Below are 22543 nucleotides of genomic sequence, written 5' to 3'. Positions count from 1 at the left end.
CATCTCAAGTCTTCTGAATGTTTAGTAATGACTTGAGTTAACCTACATTTACATTTCTTAGTTGATACAGGATTGCATACTGTTTTCCTTTACCTCTTTTGAAATTTTTATTTAATATTTGTATGTGACTGGTACACTGTAGGCCATGATATGTACTGTTCTGCCTGTGGGAAAGTACATGATTATAAAAGATACCTTGTTTCTTTTTAGTAGATGGCATGCCTTCCTGTCAATACCAAATGTCCACATAGATGTAGTTTAAAATGTGATTAAACAAAATGTTCCTTTTCTTTTCCATCAGAATGGTGTGCTGTTGCGGACTGTCTTGGACTTGGTGACAGGTGATCTCTCTGACACGAGGACTCGGTACATCGGATCTCGAGCGGTCAAACTCTTCAGAATATCAATGCAGGGCTCCGAGGCTGTACGTATCAACATATATTTCAGGGGTGGGAATTCTCCTCGGATCAGCTGCTTTTCTCTCATGGAACATTGCGTTTTCTCGCATTTTAATATCCTTTCCTCCAAAATGTGTCGGATGGCACAGATTTTAACCTAGGATTTCAAGAATTTCCGGGACCCCTCTAGATTTCCCCTTTTTTTTTACAGTTCACCAATCCCCACCCCTGATATTTAGTTTTGTAACACACTTCTTTTCCTCTTACCTGACACTATTCAACATTTATACAAGTGTAACAATATTTTTTTTTTTCTGGCTTAATTTAAAAAGTAAAAGATCACTAAACGTTTGATAATTGAATCCTTTACAGGGAATATTGAAAAAAATTAAATTGAATAACAATTGAAGCAAATACTATTTAACATTTTAAGTTTTTGTAGCAATCTCTGAAAGCTTAAAAGTTAATCACAGCACAATAACTGAACAAGATGTTTCCTGCTTTAATGAATGTTTTTCACATATTGTGTTATTGAGATAGTGTGCCCCCCAAACCCATGACCGTGTTATGGTAATTTAATTTTTCTAATGTCCTTTGTCATGAATTCTTTAATCAATGACTTTTGTATGGTATCATTGTTCACGAAGTGCATCGACTGCATACTGTTGGTTCAGTAAACGTAACATCAAGATCATTTTGATAAAATGTTTGTCTAATTATTATTTTAATTGTAATTCTGTACAATTGATGTTCAGCAAATTATTGTCTTCATAGTCTAGGACGTATTCGCCATGAAATTCGGAGGATGGATCTTGAACCTTCAGTGGATGGAATGATGTATCAAATGGTAGATTGATTATAGTCTTTCAAGTGGACAACCTTCATGTACTTGAATCTGCCATTTAGAACTTAGTAGTGTTAATTAAATATATTTTCAGGTTCTAGCAATGTCGAGCCGGACTTGGCTGAGCTACACCTATCAGAGCCGATTTCATCTGACACCGCTGTCCTACGAGAGTCTGGAATACGCATCGGGGTTTGCTTCAGAACAGTGTCCAGAGGGTATCGTCGCCATCTCCACAAATACACTGAGGTATGTCATTGTTAACCTTTAGACTACTGGATTAATTTTTAACAAAAACCACGTTGAGTGGGTACAAGTTTATAATTTTTACTCACATATATTCAGTTAAATGTTTCATAAATACATGAAATAAAGTGCATATATGAATCGGTAAGTATTATTTTCGTGTCTTTTTTTGTAATTTTTATTATTTTAGATCGGCTAATGGTGATTAAAATTAGGCAAAAAATCGAAAAAGTTGCGTTTACTTACGGGCATTTGTGGCCAGCTGTCCAGTATTTATGTCCATTATTCCCGATAACAGTGGCTTTCTGACCAGAATTTTTTTTTAAAACCCGAACTACGATTCATATTGCAATATTTGGTCATTTTCGTTGTTGGTAAAACGATCAAATTTATTATCAAATTAGCTGTCACAATCAGCTATCGATCCCTGAAAATTACCACGACGTGCCGCCATTGTTTTCAAGCGAAAATACTTGCCGAAAACCACTTTTTGAACTCAAAATTTCAAGGTATTTTCAATTGAAAAAATCAAAACAAAAACCACCATTTTGAAAAGAAATTCTTTTTTCTTTAATTATATTTCCGTTTCCGGTGAGTGTCGTGTGCAAAACGGCGGGAAATATGAATTGGGGAATGCACTGTATACAGTGTACAGTATATCGACTGATGTGATGTCGGGCGAGATATCTCGCCTGCAGTAGTCAGAAGGATAAACATGTCCATAATATCTTTTAAAGACTGCTTTTGTCTTGTATTGTTCTTTTAAAAGGAGGATAAAGAAACTGGTAGTAAATAAATATTGTTGATTGTTTATTGGTTGTGCTTGTTTTTTAGCTTTATTTTTATTTGATTTTTTCTATATGGTTGGAGGGAAGGGGTTTGTAAGTTAATTTGATGCATTCATTAGTGTTGTGATTTTAGTCATTTTTATATCTTACCTCCGTTTGACGCTCAATATCCAGTAGGGTTTGTTGTTGGGGTTTTTTGCTTGGTGTCTTAAAACATACTTTCATTTATGTTATTCTTCTACCACTTTCTCTCTTTTCACTTCTTCCTTTTCTACAAGATTAGCTTTCAGAACTGAACTTTGTAAATGTGCTATTAGCTCTACAATCAACTTGTTGATCTGTTGAGATTTTGATTGCAGGATTTTGGCTCTGGAGAAACTGGGTGCTGTGTTTAACCAGGTGTCATGGCCTCTGCAGTACACGCCACGCAAATTTGTCATCCACACCGAGAGCAACCACCTGGTGGTGCTGGAGACTGACTACAACTCGTACACCGAGGATACCAAGAAACAACGCAAACAGCAGATGGCAGAGGTAATTAAATACAACACATACAAAACTTAAACTTAACCATATGTTATACGATACTGAATTTGGGGATATTTTTTTTTAGGCTACTGTCAGAATCTTGTAAACATGATTTTTATATAGATATTTTGAGATTCCGTCTTGTAATCATACACTTCCCACCCAACATGTGAGATTGCAGAAGCCCAGAATCGTGCTAAATTTGTAGCTTGATTATACACGCATTGTGGGGAAATTGGTTATTGTTTTTATATTTCTCTAGTCCCTTATTTACAAACAAAATTAATACAAAGGCCATATACTTGTTGAAAGCATAAAACATTAGATTGTGTTGCTAGTTTCGTGTGTGTGTGTGTGTGTTTATGACTATTATGTATGAAATATATAAGCATAAACACGAACATTCCAAACAGTGATTACCTTTTGTGACTCAATAGCCAATGTGTATTTTTGTATCAGGTTGCTATAAAGCTGTTGTAAACAAATTAAACAACCAAGAGGTTTTGCTTTATTTTAGCTTTAAGCCTATGTTATTGTAATTAATATACTTGTAATTAATGTTTAACACTAGTAAGTTTGCCAAGATATTCATTTATTTTCTTGGTTTTATTTGTTGCATTGTGTATCTTCAGCCTGGTAGCTATTCGGCTCAGGGTGATCGTAAATCAATGCTAAATTAAATGTGGTGCTGGCATCGTTGGTTTGCTGTTGGATGTACAGTCATTCCTGGTATTTAGCCACAACAGAACCAGTTAATCATGAATGTAGGATTTAGTGTACGTGCCCACATTTGAATGTTAATTAAACCGGTCATTATAAATGTTGAGCGTGTGTGTAACACTTTATATGGATTGCATTTTGACTCCTGCAAGTGTTTCTATAACACAGATTTTACCATTTTATTTTGAGTACAAGTTTTTTGCAACCTTGAGCCCAATTAAAACAGTCTGACCTCAAAATAAATTGGAACTGATCGGTTAGGTCCTGCATCAGTTATTGAAGTGCACTGACAATATTCTTTGTCCTGAGCAAAACCAAGTCGAGATGAAGATCACTCCTGAAACTGTTCTAGGCTAGCGTTCGCATGAAGCTATGGATAAGATGTACTGAAATTTGTATTGCACGGTGATAGATTTTATACTCTCCTAAAACTTAACAGCTGAGTGAATACTTTCTTTACTATTATAGAGTGGTGGTTATTGGGCTAATCGGGCTATTCTGAAGCTGTTGTAAACAGAAATTAAACAAACAAGAGGTTTTGCTTTATTTTAGCTTTAAGCTTATGTTACTTGTAATTAATTTACCTGTAATTAATGTTTTAACATTCAAAAGTATGTCACAATATTCATTTATTTTCTTGCTTTTATTTGTTGCATTGTGTATCTTCAGCCTGGTAGCCATTCGGCTCAGGGTGATCATAAATCAATGCTAAATTAAATGTGGTGCTGGCATCGTTGGTTTGCTGTTGGATGTACAGTTATTCCTGGTATTTAGCCACAACAACAACCGTTTTAAAATATTGTATTTTAGTGCATTGGTTCAAGTTATACACATGCAAAATGCTGAGTATATTGTTTTTTTCACCACATAATTTTGAATAACACTGTGCTCTTTATTCATTCTCAATCATTTCTGAATGGAAATCACTTGTCAAGAGTCAATGCTTAAGTATTGTATCCTGTCAGGGAACTCTCTATACAATCATGGAAAGTAAAATTTTAAAATTACAAGGATAATGACCAGTGGATTTTGTTTTTAAAACTACAAAAATAACCTTAAAACCCCAGACATGCATGCATTCTACATTTCGTAACTTTGAATTGCTTAGCCCCAAGTAATGTTTCCATAATTGGGCTTAATTTGATTGCCAAGGTTTGTCTTCTCAGTGTTGAATGTGTGTCATGTAAATACACTGAGAGGAATGGGAAGTCTGGTAGCTTCTCCACATGCACAGTCAACTTCTTGCAAGTTATTCAATTCATTACGTCTTGTTTTTCTCTTTCATTCTTGTTTCATCATTCGGTTTGCTAAATTAGATTGTTAACTATACAGAGATCGCCTTTTAATTATTTACACTTTCAAAGGGGGTGAGGTTGTTTTTGATGACAAGACAACCGAGTGAAAAGGCTAGATATATTGATTACTTTTTGTATTTAGTTCAGTGTTAACATTTCGTGCTCAACTGTAAGTCCTACATCAATAAAACTTGATTTATAGTTGCACAAACATGTAAAACAACTTCCATAAAAAAAAATTGTTTTTTTTTGTGTTTGTGATTTTATTTTATTTTATATAAATGTGGATGCAACTGTCATTACGTTATGGTTTTCAAGATATTTCATTCCACAGAAGTATTGTGTTGCATTGTGTATCTTCAGCCTGGTAGCCATTTGGCTCAGGGTGATCGTAAATCAATGCTAAATTAAATGTGGTGCTGGCATCGTTGGATAGCTGTCAGAAGTACAGTGTATCCTGGTATTTAGCCACAACAGAATTAATTCAATAATGCATGGTGTTAATGAATGGGGTCATCATTAATTTTGGGAATATGTAAAACGTTAGCATTTCCACAAGTGGCTATATATTGGAGATTAAACTTACTTTATTTTAAGTATAACTTTGAGCAAAAATGGAAATGTCTCAAAATAATCATTTGTTTAATCATTAAGGGTGTGTACCTGCCTGCTTTGCTTTCTAGTCGTAACTCGGTCGGTTAAAGAGCTTTCACCTAAACTATTAACAGTTTATGATGTCTGTAGCTTATTTTGTTGTCTTGTGTTTACATTACCAGTGGGCGTAACATAACTCGGTGGGAAAGCACTCACCTTATGTACGGCTGGTATATCAAATACCGTGTTATTTACTATAATGTCTGTATGATGGTGCCTATAAAAGATCGTTGCTAGTAATGGAAAATGTCAAATTTACCAAATGTTTGACATCCAATAGCAAATGATTAACAAGTGAATATGCTACATAGTGGTGTCTTTAAACAAAACAAACTTTTAACACACCAAGCCCTATTATGTGGTATATTATACAGGTGTCTGCATTGTGTATCTTCAGCCTGGTAGCCATTTGGTTCAGGGTGATCGTAAATCAATGCTAAATTAAATGTGGTGCTGGCATCGTTGGTTTGCTGTTGGATGTACAGTTTTTCCTGGTATTTAGCCACAACAGAACTGTTTTAACTTCAAAATATGTGTGTTCGTGCATTTGTTGGTATAAAAAAATATGAAAAAATGTTTTAGGACTTACATTTTACTTCCCACCAAACAAAAATGACTGCTGAACGCTAATTTTTCCAAGACTAAAGTATTAGATTGTGCCTCATAATAAATCTTGAATGAACAATGTTGCTCTACATCAGGTTCGACACAGCTTGTGTTGCATTGCGTATCTTCAGCCTGGTAGCTGTTCGGCTCAGGGTGATCGTAAATCAATGCTAAAATAAATGTGGTGCTGGCATCGTTGGTTTGCTGTTGGATGTACAGTTTTTCCTGGTATTTAGCCACAACAAAACTTTAAAAATATGTATGTGTTGGAGCTGGGTGCTATTGAAATTTCAGGTTCAGTATCAGTATATTTTGGGCGATTTACCTTGGTATTGTTACGATATTTAGTATTGACACAATACCTATACCAATATGGACTGCTTTAAATGCATGCTCGAGTTAAGACTCACCTGTTTTTCTGAGGAATAGAACAATATCCGTCCACTCTTCTTTTCAGACATTTTGGATTTGTCGGATAAATTGTTAGTTCTTTATTAAATGATGGGAAACATTTTTCAATACCGACATTTCGGTATTTTAAGATTTGTTTGTTACAGTAAATTGGTATTGATAAAATACCGATATTGAATGGTATATACAGTATACTGCCCAGATCTTGCATGTGTGTGTGTGCGTTTGAGCATTTTAGTGTAAGTTGTCGTCGTATAAGCTGAGAAATATCTAAAACAGTTTTAGCATTTGCATTTTAACTCCCACAAACAAAGATGGCTGCTGAATGAAAATGTTTAAAGGATTTGGATGAGGCCTCAAAATAAATCTTTAATGAACAGTATTGTTCTGCATTAAATATTTTTTTTATATGTGAGACATTTAATTCCTCAGAATTCATGTGTTGCATTGCGTATCTTCTGCCTGGTAGCTATTCGGCTCAGGGTGATCGTAAATCAATGCTAAATTAAATGTGGTGCTGGCATCGTTGGTTTGCTGTTGGATGTACAGTCATTCCTGGTATTTAGCCAAGACAAAGATTATATAAAAATATATATTTGTATGTTGGTGCGAGTGCTGGGCTACTAGATTATGGTAGCCCAACTCCCATGGCTAGTGATATTCAGTGTTGGGCTAGTAAATAATTACTATAACTAGCCCGACAGCTAGTGGGAAAAAACGCATATCAAATGCTGCAGTTACATATTTTGTAAATATGAATATACTGGCCCCAATCTATGGATTTTTAAGCTCAATCTCTCTTTGGGTGACATATCTGATTATTACTATTAGTAAAATTGTATTAAAGTAGGGCTAGTGAATTTTTAATCATGGCTAGTACATTTTAAAAATCATTCATCCCATGGCAATTGGATTTTTATAAAATTCTAGAAGCCTTGGAGTAGTCAACTTAAAAACCTTGATCACTCGAGGTAGGTGTGAAGTCTGAAAGTGGTTTATGGGTGGTTCATTTAACATTTTTAACACTAGAATGAAATTCATAATTTAGCACATTAAATTTGAATTTGGTGACTAATATTAAAGGCCAGACTCAATATAGCTTGTCTGTACTTGACTGTTTTAAGCCCAAGCCCAAGTCTAAGTCGTAAAGATGAGGACAGAATTAGACTTATGATCTTTCCTCCCAGTTCCTAGGTAGACCCAGCTGAACTGTATATTTGAACTATTTGCTAACAATATAATAACTATGCAAAATCAACCATAAAGTAGGTCGCTAGCATTCTCGCATCTTTAACGTTCTCGAGTTGCATGCTTGGGCGCTTGCATACCTAGACTGTTAAATCCTGGAAGAAACACTTGTATTTTTATTTATTCTCTTTGATTGCTTCAGGCAGTGAATCCTGCCCAGAGTTAAATCTTACTGAGCTACTATTGGCAAGATTTGATGTCCAGTGGATGTTCCTTATGTTGTTCAAATTTCAAATTGGTCCAATCTTATAAATGTTTAGAATCTAGAATCGAGACTCCCATTAGATTGTCAGGCTTTAACAAATAGCATGCATGAGATGTCGTTGAAGATTTGAATCTCAGATTAAATGTTTCATAAGGTCTATTTTGTGTATCCTTACTTACAGCAGCAATCAGAGGGTTGATGACTCAGTCTGGCTAGTTAACCATCCACTAACCTATGATCAATGTGCTCTAGTGTCTCGTTAAACAAAACACAAAAGTTTACCATTGTTTCAGTTATTATCATATATGCATTGTTTACCACCAGCCTGGTAGCCACACGGTTATGGCTGGTCATTGACAAATGCTAAATGAACTGTGGTAACTGGCTTCATTGAGAAAACCATTGACTTTGTGGTCTTGCCCGCTGTTTGCCTAAACAGTTCATCGTATGTATCCTAATATTTTCGTTTAGAAGTGTCTTATTTCTACTAGTATTTTTTGTAGTGTGGGTGTTAATCATATTGCCCAATTTTGTTGGTGGTGGTGTGTAGTAAACGTGTATATGTATCTATATTTATTTTAATGTCTTTCAGAGCAGTTACAAGACTTGAATTTTGTCTGTCGCAATTTAAGTGCCAGAAAGGGTTAAATAATTCAAAAAATTATAATAAAAAATAATCACATTTTCCAAATGCATTGCATTGACATGTTTACTAGAAAAGAGAGAGTTATCCTGAGGCTTCCATACACATCAATTTCTCCAAGTGTTAGACACTTCACAAAGACATTACATTGAAGGGTACTTGAGAATATATCGAAACACATGTTAATTTCTCCAGTGATTCATCTTCACTAAATAATCAATATCATGGGGGTGTTTCAGCAACTGGCGAATTTTGTCAGCTGTTGTAACTCTTATGCCAACTGCACTGTACAGATCACCATAAATTAGGTAGTGCAGCCATTGGAAATCAATTGAGAACGGTCGTTCAGGTTACCAGGAAGTTACACATGTCAAGAAAGTTGAAAATGGTACTTTGTTCACAAACTTCTTTGAACAAAAAAAATACCATCACTTGTAAGTGTTTTATTTGTGCGCTTTTTAATGTAAATTACAGGGAAGGTTTTGTTCAATATCGCATCGCAATTTGCTACGCAGGTTTCAGAGATTGCTACACAATTTTAGAAAAGTAAATAATAGTTGCTAATCAATTTTCAGTTTCACTAAAAACATCTAATCAAAATTTTGAAAACAAAATGTTCCCAGAATTGCGCGCGCACGCACACACACACACACACAACGACACACATGACACATACACACACAATCAGTATATCGAGAACAGTGATATGAATGAATAACAAAGTATCAGTGTGTTTATGAAGGAAGGATGGTGGGAATTATAAATTTTTAAAATGTGTCATTACCTTTACGTTACTTGGTGTGTATTGTATGGTAACCTGTACATGGGTTACCAGGCACCATGCTCATTTTGATCCCTGATAGTGACATTGTTTAGGCAGATATTTAAAATAACTCCATACTTTGATATCGGCAGCCTGCTACTTTTAAACATAATAAATATTGTCTTTTCTTAGAACTTTTAGTATTATGTCTCTTTTGTTTATCCAAGTGGTAAAGCGCTCGCTTGATTTGAGGTTGGTCTAGGATCGACTCCCGTCAATGGTTCCATTGGGTTATTTCTCTTTCCATCTAGTGCTACACGACTGGGATGATGCATATAAAAGATCCCTTGCTACAACTAAAACAAATGTTGTGGGTTTCCTCTCTTCAGACTATCAGAATTATCAAATGTTTGACATCCAATAGCCGATGTTCAATAAATCACTGCTCTAGTAGTGTCATTGAACAAAACAAACTTTATTGGTTCTTTTCTTCAGGAAATGGTGGAAGCTGCTCAGCAGGAGGATGAGCAACAGTTGGCGGCCGAGATGGCTGCAGCTTTCCTGAATGAAGATCGGTCAGAGGTCATCTTCGGGGCTCCTAAAGCCGGACCGGGGATGTGGGCATCGATAATCCGAATTATTAACCCCATCACTGGAGAGACACTCGACAAGATCTCGCTCGAACAGAACGAGGCAGCTCACAGGTGCGGTTATACTTTAACAAATCATACATAACAATTAATTTAGCAGAAACCTGATCTGTTGTCTTTTTTTTAATCGATATTTTTTCATGTGAGAAAGGGGAGTGGGAAAGGAGAGAAGAATATCCCAATGAGAGAGGATAATGGTAATCGAGTTGACAGGTCAGTTGGGTTGCTTTGAGAAACGGAATTCAGTCAATTTTTAAAAGTGAACATCAAATTATATTTTAATGTCTTTATATGCATTGATGCAATTTTGATTGTTTTAAACTGGTTATTATGTGTGTCAATCTTTTCAGAACTATGTTTGTATAACAATAGATATAATATTATGTACTCACATGAATACATAAAGCATGTGTGTGTACACTGACGCACAGACATGCATATACATTCACCCCATTCCTTTAATTCAGACTACTTTGTTATGGCAGTTGGGTATAAAATAGTAACTACCCAATAGTGTGGCAAATTGCTAATTAATTTTGGGAATGCATTGTTCATTGCCATAGCGAATTTTGAGAGTACACTTAGCAATGCATCATATTTCTTTTATATTTGAGATTTGTGTGTTTTAATTACAGCATAGCACTTGTGAAGTTCTCAAGCAAGCCGGATGAGGTGTTTGTGATAGTGGGCGTGTCGCGTGACTTGGTGTTGAACCCACGATCTCTGACTGGCGGTTTTCTTTATACATACCATCTGACCAATCAAGGCTCAAAACTGGAACTACTTCATAAAACAACTGTTGACAATGTACCCGGAGCTATCTGTGCGTTTCAGGGCCGTGCGTTGATTGGTGTTGGCAGATATTTACGTGTTTATGATCTGGGAAAGAAGAAACTGTTGAGGAAATGTGAAAACAAGGTATGCGTTGCTAGTAGAAAACGTTATGTGTTAATAAATGAACAGTAATTTGCCGATTATTGTGTATATATTATTAGCCGACTTAGATATTCAGTAACATGCTTTAACCAATCCAGTTTTGGCGTGTATGTCAGTTTCGTTTACATACTTAAATTGATGAAAGGTGGGGGGAGGGGGGGGGGTTGCTCCTTTTTTTCAGAAACCTTGCTGAAATCAGAAAGTGGAAGCTATTTAAATGTAATATTGCATCATGTTTTCTGTCTGCACAGTGGCCAAATTCAACTTACAAATTAGCTGTGAGACTTGCAGTCAGTCAGGACAGTATTTATCCTAGTGGTGGGGTGCTCTTTGACGTGCGGGATGTCACAGGATCAATTGCCCTGGATGGATTATTGTTTTTCCTTTGCCAGTCAGAACTACATGACAGGTACACCAAAGTCTGATATGTACTGTCCTGTCAGTGCAAATATATGAAAGATCCCTTGCTGCTTTTTCGGTACAAGTTGCTAATGTGGTAGCAGTAGGTTTCCTCCTGACATATGTCGAGGTATTGTTGAACATTCCTTTCCTTTTCTTATAGTTAGTCAGGCTGCTAGTGTTTGCTCATTCTTATTTTCTTTTTTCCACCAGCATGTTCCGAACTGCATTGTGTCGATCCATGCGTTGGGAAACCGAGTGATGGTTGCTGACGTCCAGGAAAGTTTTCACTTTGTCCGATACAAGCGACAGGAGAACCAGCTGATCGTGTTTGCCGATGATACGAACCCGCGCTGGATTACCTGCTCTTGTCAACTCGACTACACCACCGTAGCGGGTGCAGACAAATTTGGAAATATATCTATAGTAAGGATTTTTTATTAATTTTGATTGGTTCAGAAGAAAAAAATAGTAAAACAAAATTTACTATGTTCGTAGAAACAAACCTTTTACATCTAAAAAAATTTTTTTAAAAAGTAAAGATTTTGTAAACAACTGATTGAATAATGGATTTTGGGTATGTTTGTGTACCCCTTCCCCTTTAAAATGTTTTGTTAATGTTTTTGTGCCAAGGATTCATTTCTTAATCATTTGTTTTTTGTTTCACTTACTGTACTAGTTAATCTGCAGTGACGTATAACAGTAAATGATAATTGTCTTGTTTGTTATAATCAGATCCGCCTTCCAACGGACGTGTCTGATGATGTTGATGAAGATCCGACTGGGAACAAGGCACTCTGGGACCGGGGTCTTCTCAGTGGTGCGTCACAGAAGGTAAAATTAACAAAGATACTGTTTATTAGATATATAATCTATCTACCGGATTCATGTGTGTTGTGGAAAATTACTCTAATTTCAATTCTGCCATGAAACGTATGATAACTTCAAGGAACAAGGCCTTTGAACTTTACTATATTGTTTCACTTGTCATTTCATTTTTGATGACCACATGTTGGGGTTTGGAGGGTTTTTTGTGGTGGTGGTGTTTATATTTTAAATTTTTTTGTATATTTTGATATATATTTATTTCCCCATCTAAAAAATAAATTTAATGAGTAATTTTTTGTGTCAAATGCGCATGTGCATGGCTGTTAACTGTCCGTCGTGAGACGGATTTCCGTCGTCAGAGAAATTGTGGAAATTATTTTTCAGTTTTTTTTTTTTTTTTTTTTAAATGAGAATCACTTAGGCCGTTTTCGGTTTCCGTAATGTCAACGCTTCGGACGTTTTCTTTGCCCCACTGACCCCCTTTAGGGACCCATCCCAGGGTATAAACTACTATACATTTTGGGGCCGTTCACCGGCCCCATTCCCCTAACGTAAATTCCCAATCCAATATCAAACTTTTCCCCAATTAGACCCTTCAACCCAACAGTTTCACAATAAAGATTCCCAAAGTTGCTCTTATCGTGGACACTTGAACTCATAAAAATGTTTACAAATTTAGCTAATTGTATATTTAAAAAAAAAATGACATCGAAAAAGTTTCGTTTTGGTTTTCCGATCGATTATGAACACATGACGAACAACTCTGACCTGGATATGCAAATTAGGTGTATCCTGTTTTGATACAGTAGTTTTTAGTAATAATGCCTACATTGTCTGATATAATATAATTTTGGTAGAAGAATATAACTTTTTGTTTTAATCCATCCATTTGCGTTAACACATATTTGGGATCTATCGCAACACGTCCAATCCGCTATTTACGGACGTAGAAAGTAAAAGTATTATCCTGCATTACCATTTGCTGTGCTATTTTAAGCAGACGATCTTATTTTGTAAAAAGGTGTGTACATATGTTTCGTACTCTTTTTTTCAGATATTTTATTATTATTTTAAAAAAAATTTAAATCATGTTTGGTACAGTTTTTGTAATTAAACCCCCCCTAAAAAAAACGTTACTACAGTAGTTGTAAATTAAGTGGAAAAAAAACCCCTAATTTAAATGTGCTACTCACTCCCTTTGAAGTAATGGCCGTACCCGATGTCACATTATGTAACTAACAGCACATGCGAGTTTGAACACTGTTACAATGTAATAGTTCTGCTGGGAGATTATTAGATTGCGTATTATAGATATTGAGACTTAATAAAAATTGATCCGGTGAAAAATTAACTTTTTAAAAATGTTACTTCTTTATTATTTATTATTTACGATTGAATAATGGGGTCATTCGAGAACTACTCAACGTGCACTAAGGAGAGTAGGAATTATGGGATGTGTGACAAAACGTAATTGGGGGGGTTATTGTGCAACGTAATGTTAATTAATAAAGTATGCAACCAATCATTGCCGTTTTATTTTAACATATATGTATTACTAAAGACCCCAAAGTAAAATATGACATGGTCACAAAACGTTACACGAGCGAGAGGGGTATTAAAACTGCAAGATTTTGCGTTACGTATTGTTAAATGGACACAAAGATCAACAGAGGACTATTCAACGTTAGCGTAATGCAGTATCAGACATTGGCTTTTACCCCAATTTTTAACTACCATAATGAATTTGCAATAAGACTACGGTGACCCGATGTAAATGTATTTGAATATTATATTTGCCGTCCATTAGCTGGCGGTCAAGCCTAAATAAATAATATCAAGTAATAATGCAAACTTTAAAAAAAATGTCCGTAGCTTGTGAAAGAACACCCCAGCAAATGTCAGCCTAATAGGACTATTTTTATTAATATAGGTTCACTGCAGGACCCATCAAATTAATGTTTTTGTCCAATAAAACAAAAAACAAACAGGGTTTGGGTTGGGAGAAATATATTTAAAGTGGACTACAATTGTCATGTAAAACACTACCATTTTGAATGGTGATATAATCATGGCACTGACATCCGCCATCTAAACCCCCAACCAGGGCAATGCCCTGTACCTTGAAATTTCAGTCACAACATTTTACTTTTGTTAACAGCCATGCATGTGTATTATCATATCTTAGGTGTTATCAGTGTAAATAATCCCATTCCGACTAACCAGATCGTAGGTATAGATTAAAAAGAAATGTTAATTTTGATATGAATGAACTGGTAAAATCGATATTTAACATGGCAGGGACCGATGGATGAAAACACTTAAAATATTGTTGTAAAGTAGACAGTAGGTTGATTATGTCGATACATTTAAAATTTTAGAATTACTGTTGCTGTGTTGTACCTCTAGTTTTTACCTTCTACTCTTGATTCTGCTAATGTGAAGACGTTCTGTTTTAACAGGCCAATATAGTTGCGAGTTTCTAGTTTTTACCTTCTGCTGTTGATCGTGCTAATGTGAAGACGTTCTGTTTTTAACAGGCCGATATAGTTGCGAGTTTCCACATTGGTGAAGTGATTACGTCTCTACAGAAGGCGACGCTGATACCTGGAGGTTCCGAGTCCCTCGTCTACACGACGCTGTCTGGTGCTATAGGAATGCTGGTGCCATTCACATCACACGAGGTTGGTCAGCAAACATTTCAGATATTTTCATCTTGAGTCACTAATAAACTTTGCTTTTAATTGTTGTCATTAAATCTATAATAAATTAAAGTGCATTTGGTTATATTTTGCTACTTAGGGACCTCTATATTTTTGTGATCTATGATATGAACACTAGAATATTCCAAAGCGAAGATATAAAGATAAATAAAAATATGTATTTGATAATTTGACAGCCTCTTGTTACACATGGTAAATGGTAAAACATAAACATGTCACATCGTTTGAAACTTACATCAAATGGTGTAGTATGAATGAATTGACATTTAAAGTAAATTTTGTTTAAGTATGGTATTTTAAAAATATATTATATCTCCCTTCTAATTTGATTTTTTATTTTTTTTTTTTTTTATAGGATCACGATTTCTTCCAGCATTTAGAAATGTACATGAGATCAGAGTACCCTCCCTTGTGTGGACGTGACCACCTGGGATTCCGTTCATATTATTATCCAATCAAGGTAATTGTCAGATGGGATCTTAGAATAGTTTATAGTAACTTCCTGTTATTAGTCTGCACATTTGTCTTCCATCAGATAAAACTGATTACCTACAATGTTGTTGAGATTCGGTCCTGTTTTCTTAAGCCATTTGCAACTAGTCATTGTCATAAAGGAATCTCATTTGCCACCAAGCTACTTTTTGCAATATTGACTTATCTACAGACAGGTTAACATTAAATGGCCAAGTAAATTATTATTTTTTTTAAACTTAACAACCATTGATATGTCAAATACAGGTGGAAGTGCTTGTTTATGTGTTTTGACATCGATATCTGATTTTTAATTATCAATGTACTCTAGTTGTGTCGTTGAACAAATGTTGGGTTGGTTTGTTGTTGGGGTTTTTTTTGGGGGAGGGGTGTATCTCTATACGTTGTTTTTTTATTTTATTTGCAGTTGTTTACATTACCAATTTAAATGTTGTGACCCATCTCTATCTGATGCAGGTGTTTTGCTTATTTTGTAGAATGTTCTTGATGGCGACTTGTGCGAGATGTTTAATTCGCTGGATATTTCCAAACAGAAGAGTGTTGCCGAGGAGCTTGAGAGAACACCCAGTGAGGTTCGTAACAGAAACACAATGGTCTTCTTTTATACTGGTTTCCATTGTCCAGCAGAGGGCGGGATGGTAGCCCAGTGGTAAAGCACTCGCATGATGCGCGGTCGGTTCAGGTTCGATCTGCGTCGGTGGGCCTATTGGGTTATTTCTCGTTCTAGCCAGTGCCACCACGACTGGTATATCAAAGGCTGTGGTATGTGCTATCCTGTTTGTGGGATGGTGAATATAAAAGATCCCTTGCTACTAATGAAAACATGTAGCGGGTTTCCCCTCTGTGTCAAAATTACCATATGTTTGACATCCAATAGCCAATGATCAATAAATCAGTATGCTCTAGTGGTGTTGTTAAACAAAACAAAGTTTTTTTGTGTGCAGGAGCTCTGGCTAATAAAATGTTATAATGTAAATAAGTGAGAATGATAAAGCTGTAGCACCACTAACTCACAAAGTATTAAAACACGGTTTTCTTTAAAGGGACATTCCTGAGTTTGCTGCCAATTTTAAGATGTTATCGACTAACAGACTTTTTAACAATTGTAATTACATATCAAATATATTTTTCTTCATAAAATATTAGTGGCTGTATATTTAACGTGTTTCTGATAGTTCTAATATTTGTACTAGGTTAAATTTTATTTTATTTCCTGAAATATAATATTTTCATACGTACAAAATTATTTGTAGACAAAATCCAGTTTAGGCGTCTTACAAATATTAAGACGACCAGAAACACATTGAATATCAGACACTGATATTCTAAACAAGAAAATATATTTAATATGTAAGTTTAATCGTAGAAATATTTTATTAGTGGGAAACGAATGCAGCGAAGTAGGAATGTCCCTTTAATCTTTTGTATGCTCTTTCATACAGGATAGCACTTTTGGGATGACAAATAATGGCTATTTTTCTAGTTGCTTGGGATAAATTAGTGATGGGGTTATATGTTGTAACAGGATGTAATGGACTTGAGCTTTAGATGTCAATAATTTGGGCACAATGGGGACTTTTGTTTTTTCTGAGCGCAGGAAAGTAGTGTTAGTTCACTACTGTCATTGATAGCTGTTGGAGAGTTGTCAATATTCATAAATGCATTTCAAGCTATTTTAATGCAATTAAACTTAACATTTCGGTGGTTTTCGGATGAAATATTTTTATGTCAGCATGGTTGTAGTTAATTTGGGCATCTGTATTTTGGGCACGTTTATCGCCTCGACGTCGATGCAATCTAAAGCCGTGATAGAGCAGTTGATCATATGATAATGGCCTATTGCCCTTCTGGCTATATTCAACAGTATGTCATCTGTGCATTTGCTGCTATCGTTTTATTAATTATGTATGGATATCATATGTGTGTATTTTTTAATGCCATTAACCTTTAGACTACTGGATTAATTTTTAACAAAAACCACGTTAGTGGGTACAAGTTTATAATTTTTACTCACATATATTCACTTAAATGTTTTATAAATACATGAAATAAAATTCATATATGAATCGGTAAGTATTATTTTCGTGTCTTTTTTTGTAATTTTTATTATTTTTAGATCGGCTAATGGTGATTAAAATTAGGCAAAATTTTTAAAAAGTTGCGTTTACTTACGGGCATTTGTGGCCAGCTGTCCAGTATTTATGTCCATTATTCCCGATAACAGTGGTTTTCTGACCAGAATTTTTTTTTAAACCCGAACTAAGATTCATATTGCAATATTTGGTCATTTTCGTTGTCGGTAAAACGATCAAATTTATTATCAAATTAGCTGTCACAATCAGCTATCGATCCCTGAAAATGACCGCGACGTGCCGCCATTGTTGTCAAGCGAAAATACTTGCTGAAAAGGTATTTTCAATTGAAAAAATCAAAACAAAAGCCACCATTTTGAAAAAAAAATCTTTTTTCTTTAATTATATTTCCGTTTCCGGTGAGTGTCGTGTGCAAAACGGCGGGAAATATGAATTGGGGAATGCACTGTATACAGTGTACAGTATATCGACTGACGTGACGTCGGGCGAGATATATCGCCTTCAGTAGTCAGAAGGTTAAAACCAAATTACTACATTGTGTTGCTGTCAATGGATAAAAGAAACTGATGTTAATTTGCTTATATTTTTCTTACAGGTGTCAAAGAAACTTGAAGATATCAGAACAAGATATGCTTTCTAGAAGACGAGGCTAATAACGCTACTATTCCATGGAAACTACGTTATGCCACGCCAAGGACCAAGGAAGCATGTTCTATGCAGTCTTGAGATATTCAGCAGTAATGTTACGTGAAAAGTATTCAAACAATCTGAAATACCTTAATATTTGACATTAGTCAGCATTTATCCTAAAAAATACTTTGTATTTTTACGAACATGTGAATAAAACACAAAAAAAACATTGCTGGCTAATATCAATAGGTATTTGGATGGGAGCATAACAAGGAGACGGTTACGTAGAATGGGTAGTATTTCCACTATGCTGCGGAAACTGTACCTGTATATATATAAAAAGTGCATCCTCTAACCCCAACTACTACTGAAATTGGAAGATAAAATCCAGCAAAAGTTGTTTCACCAACAGTTTTTAAGTTGTATGTTAGAAGGGTTATAGTGTTTAGCTGTAAGTTTTTGTATTGAGCTTTCGCTTGTTGGGTTACACTTACTCCTGTTGATGATCATCTAAAAAAAAATTCAATAAAAAGTGATATATTTACACCAAACCAGTTCATGGAAGCTGCATGGTTTAAAAGATAAGGCTCTTAATACTTTATATCTTTTCAACATGACTGGAACAGGAAGGAGTGTGCAGTAGAAGAATTTTAGGCCATCCCATTGGCTGTTGGGATGTTCTTTCCATTCTACTAACCGTACGGAATATGCACTAGTTTTGAGGACAGGTGATGTATCTATAAAAGAGAAAACACTCCCAAGTTTTCTCCAGAGAATATTTTTGCTTGAACTAAACAAGTAGACCAAGCTAGTCTCCATAACCATTACTTCTCGGAGATACTTAACTATAAAATGGAAGTAAAATCTGATTTCATTATGTTTATAAATACGGACTTGTCACTTTAAAACTAAACTGCAGATTGAAGCTTTAAATCAAATCATGATTAATCCTTATATTTGTGAGTTTGTTTGGAAATTGAGATGTTTACTGCAATAGTGTAATTTGAGGCTAACAACATAACTGAATAAATAGCACTTTGTGATGGCTTAATTGATTCTGGATGTCATATGGGATTATTTATAGACAGTTACTGTTTTAGAATATGGGTTGCAGGCATCTTCGGAACTTTGAGGAATTATGATTGGGTATGTTGTAATAACCTAGTGGTTACCGTTGTACGAACTACTCATGACCAAAGAATACTTTTCTTTTGAGCACAATCATGATGGAAAATATATTTAGTCTGAAAATAATTGTGCCAGGGAGATAAAATCTTGTAGATATTTTCAGGAATTCCACATTTCAGCAGGATCAAAAACTGTTCCATTCTGTATGCTTTGATTGCTGGCTCACCCCTGCATTTCAGGTCGCTGCAATGTGTGTTTCATTCACGATGGTGGCTTGATAAATTGGATATATGTGTGTCTCAGGCTTCTGAAAATTGTGCGACCAATAGTTGTTTCAGCATCGCTCACAAATCTAATTTTGTGTAAACCTTTTTTCGACATTTTCTATCTATGGGATGCTGCATATAAAAGATTCCTTGCAGTTAATTGGAAAAGTATCCTATTGCTTGGCAGTAGCAAAGTTTCCTCATTATCTGAGTGATTCTTAACCATATGTTCGACGCCATACAACCGTAATTAAAAATGTGTCAAGTGCGTCGTTAAATAAAACATTCATTTCTTCCCTTTTTTTCATTTGCACATTAAATTGTCATTTTCAATGGTTTTGAAGGGTTGCGCAAAAAAAGACTGGTTTATCTGGATTTGTTTTTGCATGACCCATACATGGTTTATGCAAACAAATTTTTTTTTTTTAGAGGCCTAGTCTTTGTTCATTGAAACCACTAGTGCTGTATTAGAGGACCATTAGTAACAAGTAGCTTTATGGGCACGTTCTGTAAATTACCTGTTCATTGTATCTACCATTATTTTCATACACCTCATTTCACACCTGTTTTATGTGTTTGTAATAAAATATTCCACATCAACATAAGATTTGTTGTCACACCAGGACTGGGACTGGTGAATAAGGTACCGGTCCAAAATGAAACGCATTGGGAGCTGTCGATCAAGCAACCTAAGCACCTTGTTTGAGCGAGTAACGTGTTGCTTTCAACTCTGCCATTTGGGAGTTTTTAGTTATAATACTTTTATCCTTTTATCCTTTTGTACTTTTGATCAATTTTCATCGATCCATTCACCCAGACTGGACAGTTTTGATTACACACTACATCATCATTGGAAATGGGCCAGATTATGGGTTCAGTTGATCCTTTGCGAAGGATATGGAAGCCTAGAAATTAAGTGTCCCAACGGTAATGTTCGCCAGAACGGTCTTGTTTGGAAAGATGCTGATGTATTTCTGAACTGACATTTCATTACTTGTTCAAAGTGTATTGGCGAGATCAGGATTTTGTAGAGGGAGAAGTGGGTGAGTTGGGCGTCTCAATTATAAAAGGGGGCAATTTGAGTTTGAAGCGAGATGTGTAATTTGGGTCCGGGGGCATGCACCCCGGACATTTTTTGAAATGGTCTGATGCGGTTTTCGGGGCAATATAGCAATCGATAGAAAGGGGCACTTAAACGGGTGGGAGTTTGGACACGGTGACCATTACACCACTAAGGCCAGTCTTACCAAATGGCAACAATATATATTTTTTATAATTGTGCACCTTCTTACAATTATACCTACCTAAAGCGAATCCATAAATGGTAGGGGGTGGGGGTTTGCATGTTATCTCCATTCTGTAGAAATGCTAACGCAAGACGGTGCATTCATTTCCTGCCATTGGATAGGTAGACTGACGTTAATTCTGGGAATATTTCTAATTTCTCGCCAGATAACAAGTGATTATAATTATCCAAATATCTGTCTAGACAGTTCTTGGGACTACAAACATATCTAGCTTGCCCCCCAATCCCACCAGCTGGAACCGCCACTCTAGGTATTAAAACGGAGACGACCCCAGATTATCGTCTGGGCGACTCGCGTCGATAAGTCGGCAGCTGTTTCATTACATGGAAAATATTTTAGTAAAATCGATAGCTATTTGCATTCCTCGTTTATGATGTATGTCCTTTGTTGCTTTTTCGGTACGAGTATAAGTAGTTTGTGTGGCCGCGGCAGCGGGTTTCAAGACGAGTATGCAGGAAATTTTGCAGGGTGGGGTCTAGAGGTTTTTAAGGGGGTTCGAGTCATCCTCGCCTGAAAAGTTTAAATTTCATTCACGATTTATTTTGAGGCCCGATCCAATATTTTAATAAGTCTTAAACATTTGTGTTCACCATTTGTGGGAGTTCAAACTCAAAATCCTAAAACTGTTCTCAGTTTATATGATGACCCCTTACACCAACGTGCACAGGGGCGGATTATGGGGGAGGGGGGTTCCCAGTTGCACGGAACCCCCGGCTAAAAAAAAACCCAACCCCACCACATAGATCTAAATTAATGTCCACGTAAAATTTATAATTTCAAATTATAAACTTTACATATTGTTTCGGAAACCCACATTACCTAAAGCATAATCCTCCCCTGGTGCACGCACATAGTCTGCACATATATTTGAAACGGTTGTCGTAGCTAAATACCAGGAAAAACTGTACATCCAACAGCAAACCAACGATGCCAGCACCACATTTAATTTAGCATTGACCGACGATCACCCTGAGCCGAATAGCTACCAGGCTGAAGATACACAATGCAGACATCTTATAGAATATACCACTTAACAGGGCTTGGTAATGTTAGTTTGTTTTGTTTAACGACACTGCTAGAGCAGGTCCGTACCCTAATCAAAACTCACGGGGGCACTACTTTTTATAAACAAATGAAACACTATACAAATTAAACCCCGAGATGTATGTGCTATTTTCTGGAGTAGAAAAAAAGATTCTCAGGAGGGTACAGCCGTGTACTAGAGCACATTAATTTATTAATCAGTCTGTTGGGTGTCAAATATTGGTAATTGTTTTTACATATACACTTGCAGAGAAGGACCACTACATTTTTATATTACTGGCAAGGGGTTGTTTTTATATACATCATGCCAGACCGACAGCGCTTCAGACAAGAGCTTTACCACTGTGCTACGTACGTCCCGGCCCTGCTCGCCCGAAAATACATTGAAAAAAACAAATTCGCTTTGAAACACAACACACCACTCCACCATCGAAACCCTTGAATATAATTTGTTGGCTTGTTTTGTTACAATTAGTAGGCCTATATCAAAGGCCGTAGTATGTGCTGCCATGTCATTGGGCATACGCGTACGATACAGGATGTGTGTGTGTGGGGTGGGTGGGGGGAGCAACTGCCCTCCCCAGTCCTGGAGAAAATCATCAAATTCGGGCAAAAACAATAGAGAAATTCGGGCAAAATGAGATGGCCTGAAAAATTTTCACCATGTATTTTTTATTCTATCCAAAATATTAGTTGTAACC

General features: G+C 35.9%; 1 protein-coding gene across 1 annotated transcript in view; it reads left to right on the top strand.

Moving 5' to 3' along the window:
* Positions 1-20091, top strand: part of LOC121389564 (splicing factor 3B subunit 3-like) — a 38766-nt gene extending 18675 nt beyond the window's left edge. Inside the window, exons 18-28 of the mRNA XM_041521240.1 lie at positions 302-424; positions 1337-1491; positions 2636-2810; positions 9845-10053; positions 10635-10917; positions 11548-11760; positions 12070-12168; positions 14700-14843; positions 15238-15342; positions 15851-15946; positions 18063-20091. Coding sequence (XP_041377174.1) covers positions 302-424; positions 1337-1491; positions 2636-2810; positions 9845-10053; positions 10635-10917; positions 11548-11760; positions 12070-12168; positions 14700-14843; positions 15238-15342; positions 15851-15946; positions 18063-18107 — 1647 coding nt within the window. The 3' untranslated portion in view covers positions 18108-20091. The remainder of the gene's footprint in view (positions 1-301; positions 425-1336; positions 1492-2635; positions 2811-9844; positions 10054-10634; positions 10918-11547; positions 11761-12069; positions 12169-14699; positions 14844-15237; positions 15343-15850; positions 15947-18062) is intronic.
* The last annotated feature ends 2452 nt before the right edge of the window (positions 20092-22543 follow it).

The sequence above is a fragment of the Gigantopelta aegis genome, chromosome 14 (assembly GCF_016097555.1).
Source record: "Gigantopelta aegis isolate Gae_Host chromosome 14, Gae_host_genome, whole genome shotgun sequence".
Taxonomy (NCBI): Eukaryota; Metazoa; Mollusca; class Gastropoda; order Neomphalida; family Peltospiridae; genus Gigantopelta; species Gigantopelta aegis.
The sequence above is the reverse complement of the archived record's forward strand: the minus strand, read 5'-3'. Positions and strand labels throughout refer to the sequence as shown.